General features: G+C 42.3%; 2 protein-coding genes across 2 annotated transcripts; both read right to left on the minus strand.

Annotated features, from left to right (window-relative positions):
- Nucleotides 1–926: 926 nt before the first annotated feature.
- Nucleotides 927–2,125, minus strand: SAMD00019534_053330 (hypothetical protein; the record flags this gene model as incomplete). The annotated part of the gene is made up of 3 exons (XM_012899804.1): nucleotides 927–1,035; nucleotides 1,119–1,422; nucleotides 1,618–2,125. The coding sequence occupies 3 exons, from the start codon at nucleotides 2,123–2,125 to the stop codon at nucleotides 927–929; spliced, it is 921 nt and encodes a 306-aa protein (XP_012755258.1).
- Nucleotides 2,126–3,479: 1,354 nt separating this feature from the next.
- On the minus strand, nucleotides 3,480–4,100 carry SAMD00019534_053340 (hypothetical protein; the record flags this gene model as incomplete). The annotated part of the gene is made up of 1 exon (XM_012899805.1): nucleotides 3,480–4,100. The coding sequence occupies one exon, from the start codon at nucleotides 4,098–4,100 to the stop codon at nucleotides 3,480–3,482; it is 621 nt and encodes a 206-aa protein (XP_012755259.1).
- Nucleotides 4,101–4,992: the final 892 nt, after the last annotated feature.

The raw sequence follows: 4,992 nt of genomic DNA on the forward strand, positions 1-4,992 counted from the left end.
CAACAACAACAACAACCATCATTCAATCAATCCAACAATCCAACAATATCAACCAAACAAATAATCCCACAACAACAACATAATTAATTAATCAATCAATCATTTAAAGATAATAAAGGTCAGGTTTATCTTTGATCTACAAACACCTGTTCAGTTCACTGAACTGATCTATTATACCTGTTGTATTGATGCACTCATTAGGATGTTTATCTTTATATTACCTAAGATCAACCTTAGGTGCGATCTATCGGAGCATTGGTGGAGATGCCTGGATCAGRTATGAGCTGTTGTCGTGGTGGACCAGCTGATGATACTGTTGCTCATCAGTAAGTTGTTCCTGATACTGAGTGTGCTCCTGATACTGCTGCTGCTGCTGCTGTTGTTGCTCGTGAGTGAACTCATCATGATGGTCAGATATCTGACTTGAGGGATCGTCCAGCTGCTGACCCAAACTATCATTCATAATGACATCGATCTGCTGTTGATGTTGTGGCTGTTGTCGTTGTTGATGTTGATCCTTCTGCGCCAGATTCTTGATGTTATCAACCTTGGGCTCGTGAACGTTGGCTGAGATGAACGTATCGGTAGAGTGTGAGGATATTGGGGACGGACAACCACCTCCACCATTSTCAGAGAAGGTCTGATCAGGTTCATCATCCTCATGTTGTCTGTCTTGCTCTGTAGGGCAAGCGGCGATGTGATCCTTCAGTCTCTCAAGACAGTAGGCAAGGTCAATGTCAATGTGTTTCGACTTGTTGACATTGTCAATGAGCTGTTTGATTCTGCTCTTGTCAAAGCCAATGATCATYAACACAGCGATGGTGTGTTTGCAACACCTTGCCTTTCCATAACCATATGATGGGCAATTKCATTCCACGCCCTTGTCGTTGAGAGTGATCGAATAGGAACAATCCATTGTTGTCTTATCAAGGCTCAGGTTGATAGTGCCAGGACTGGTGTTGTTGAGTGTGATGGAGTACTTGGATGAGGTGATTGTTGAAGCGTTCGTCCAAGATGTCTCGAAATGTCTGTTTGCTTTGTTGATGGGAGTTGTTTGATCATCATCGTCGGGATTGAGTTCCAATGGGTCCACATGTCCATCTCCATCATCTATAAACTGTTCACGTGACGCCTGTAGATAGTTCTTCTTTGACTCGTCTTCATTGGTTGTGCCATTGATCTTGAAGAGCTCCTCCAATTGCTTGTTCTTCCTAGTTGACACATCCCAGTTTCCCCAATTGGTGCCATCCCTATCTATCTCTTGCCACTTCTCTCTATCGTGGTCACGCTTAATGATTGACAATCGAAGGAACTTGGAGAGAAGTTGAGTTGTGAATGAGTTGTCTGCTCCCTCCTTCTTCTTCTTGCTGATACCATTGTTGGTGGCAAATAATCTATTCTGCTTGGTAACTTTGTGTGAGCCTAGTGTGTGWAWATATATTTAAATGATTGAATGAATGTATGAATGAATGTTGTTTGTTTTGAGTTGTTGATGATGTTGAGTATTTGATTGTGTGATTGTTTGTTGTTATGGTTTTGATTGAGTGTCAATGTTAGAATGGTCAGACGAAGACATAACAACCTGCAGGACATTGATATATATATATATATACATACTCTCGATGGAGAAGTTGGCAAAGGCCAACAATGGACCATACTTCTCAAGGAAGAATCCTAAGTGATAAACAAAGGTGTGAACATAGGTTGTAACTGATCGCTCATCATAAAGACTGATCAAGTTGACCATCCATCTGTTTGAGTATTCAAACCATTTATCCTCTTTGATAAATGGTTTCTTCATGTTGTGGCAGAGGTTGAGCAATGCATGCAGTTGCTCCCAAAGTTGAAGTACCCTTTTAGTTCTCTCAGGGTACTTTTTGCCAGTGGCTTCAGAGTAGAGTGTCACCAACTTCTTATGATTGAAGAGAATAGACTTGCAATTCTCGTAGTTGACACGTGAGCTCCGGAAGCAGTCCACCAATGACTTGTCAGTGTGGTCGGCAAGATTTACCTTCATCTCACTGAATGTGTTCATCACCTTGGTCCGTAGTTCATGGCTAGGTATCGATTTGTTGGCCTCGAGGTCAATGAGGAGACATCGACATAACAACTTAACTACACCCATGGTGAGATGGAGTAGGTCAGGGAGGTGTTGTTCTATTGGGATGAAATCAATCAGTGGCACATGCTGCCGAGAGGAGAAAGATAATTATAACAAAGTTAGTAATTGCTTGAATGATTGATTGATTCATGAACAGTGCGTGATTGATTGATTGATTGTTTACATACCCGATGACCTTTGGTACTACGTCCATCCTTGCTGGTGAGCACATTCTTCATTGGCCGCCATGTGATGCACTTCTTACAAACGACGCGATCCTTGGCAGGTACATTTACTGTTCGAGAATGTGAACATGGCTCCCCAGTTTTTGTGTCTGGCCATGTTGGCAATGGGTGGGAGTGTTTGGCAATGCCGTGCTTGGTCACGGTGCACCAACAACATCGATAGTTGGTGCCAGTCTTAAATATGCTGTAAAGGCCGTTAAGGACAACCTGCAACGCCATGTCTGACACAATTAAAGGTTTGAGTCGGTACTCCATTCTCCGTGTGGCTGTTGTCGATGTTGTGGTAGTAAAAAAAAAAAAAAAAAAAAAAAAAAAAAAAAATGTTTTTGATGCCGTTGGTGTTGTAGGAGATGTATCTTTGGTGGATGTCTTTGAATCGTCTCTGGTGGAGTCGCCAGTGTCATTTGCAAGCTTTGTAGGAATGGCGCCATTGGATGATCGGGACTTCTTGATGGCAACAGGTGGAACTGAGTCTGTAGTTGACTTTGATTGGGAACCGGAGGATTGGACCGCAGAAGGTTCCTGGGGATTCTGCTCGACCTCCACATCAAGTTCTTTGCCTTGGATCACAATCTTCTTCCTTGGACGACCTTGAGAGTCAGACATTTCTGTCTTTAGATCATCAAAGAATTGTTTAAACTCTGATTCCACAGTTGGTCTCTTCTCATCACCAACGTAGACGAGGAAGATGCTGGAATCAAATGGACTCATCGCTTGTTGGTTTGGCTTGCTCTCGTAGAGTAGCTGTACGCAAGCCACCACCACCTTCTTCTTGGCTGAGAGAGAGAGACCGTCAGCTGAGAACTTGACATAAACTTTCTGATCGCCAATGAGGTCTCTCTCCTCCTTTAGTTTCTCAATAATGAGAGAGCGTATAGGAATATAACTGCCATTCTTTGATTTGGTTGGTGCTATTTTGTATCTCTTGACAACCTCTATTATTATTAAATGAAACAAATAAAAAAGTATTTGGTCAGTGAATGGTTTCACAAATCATTCATTCTCACACTTTGACAACATAGATAAAGATAGATAAATATATAAACAGAGATAAGATATATAGATACAGATATAGATAAATATATATATATATATATATATATAAAAACATAGAGATAGATATAGATATATATTTATATATAGTTATACGTACCCGCTTGATACTTCTTGATATTGTTCAATGAATACTTCTTGCGATCAAATGCAAGGTCATTGATGAACATGCTCCAACAGTGGTCAGGTATGTACAAGATCTCTTTGATGCCAGCCATATCCACAACATCCACATGATCAGTAACCTTCTTCAGCAACCTGGCTCTGGTACTCTTGCACTCCTGACATGCCTCTGTACACTTATGATGTAGATCGAGATTCTTGACATGTTTCCAAAGGTTTGTACTCTCAAACATGGCCTTGTTGGCAACACATGACTCGTGAGGACAAGCTTTCTTCTGATCATTCTTCTTCTTCTTCTCCCTTCTCCTCTCTTCTCTATTCTTGCAGCCTTTGCATTGGTCCGCACAACTGCCAATGGGATGTTGAGTCTCCTCGTGTCTCTCCATGCTGGTTCTTTTGGTAAACACATTCTCGCATGCACTCTTCTGCTTTCCCTCATCAACACGTGTCTCATGTAGACACTTGAAGTTCTTGTCGACCTTGGCAAGTCTCTGGTTGTTCTTGGTGTTCACTGCACAGACACCTGATGCCCATAACAGGACAAGTATGCCAACTAATAGTATAGCTCCTCTCTTCATTGTACTGACAGATGACAAATAAAGTGCAAAAGTGCAAATACCTTGCTCATACAACTGAGCTTGGTCACGGTTCACATGTCTTTCCACTTCACTTTACTCAGCCCATTACAACATTTTGTGTCCGATTTGATGATATGTATTCCTTGGGGAATGATATGGTCATTGTGTGGCTTCACCATGCCCCATTAATCGCCGATCTGACTTACTATGTGGGGTACAAAGACGGTCTGTTTAGTGTGTTGGTAGTGAACTCGGCCATCTCATTCTTGATGTTGACTGGTCGTCCGGCCAGGATGTGACTCGTTAGCGTTGACGTGAGGGAGCGCCACTCCTTTTTTTTTTTTTTTTTTTAGACTATTTAATGAGGAGGTTTATTATATTGCAAATAAATGGGCGTCATTGAAGAGGCGGGAATGGTTAGTCCTATTTTAGTTTCGTTTTCCTGTTTTTTTTTGTTGATTATGTTTTTTTTGTTGTTGGGAGGGAAGATGGGGTTGGTATCGATGCTGGGGGGTGAACGCGAGTCTTCTTGGGTGCCTTCTTGATTGGGTTGATGGGTGACACCGTGTTGGGCACTCCCGCATGGGGGGGAGTGGCTGGCTCATCACGTCTTCTACGGAGAGAGAGGGGCTTGAAGGTAGCCTTCTGTTCTGGTGGGTCAACAACTTCCTTAGTCGTAGGTGTTGGTGGCTCGTTGGTAGTCGAAGCGACTAATGCGTTTGGATGTGTAGGTGCCTCAGCCGTCAGCTTGTCAAGCAGCATGCCGGATGACTCATCTCGGTCTGAGTAAAAAAAAAAAAAAAAAAAAAAAATAAAAAAAAAAAAAAAAAAAAAAATAAACATAAAATTCACCGGCGTGGAGGTGCCGTTGGCCACTGGTGACGACGGCTTT

Source organism: Acytostelium subglobosum (genome assembly GCF_000787575.1).
Source record: "Acytostelium subglobosum LB1 DNA, scaffold: scaffold9, whole genome shotgun sequence".
NCBI lineage: Eukaryota > Evosea > Eumycetozoa > Acytosteliales > Acytosteliaceae > Acytostelium > Acytostelium subglobosum.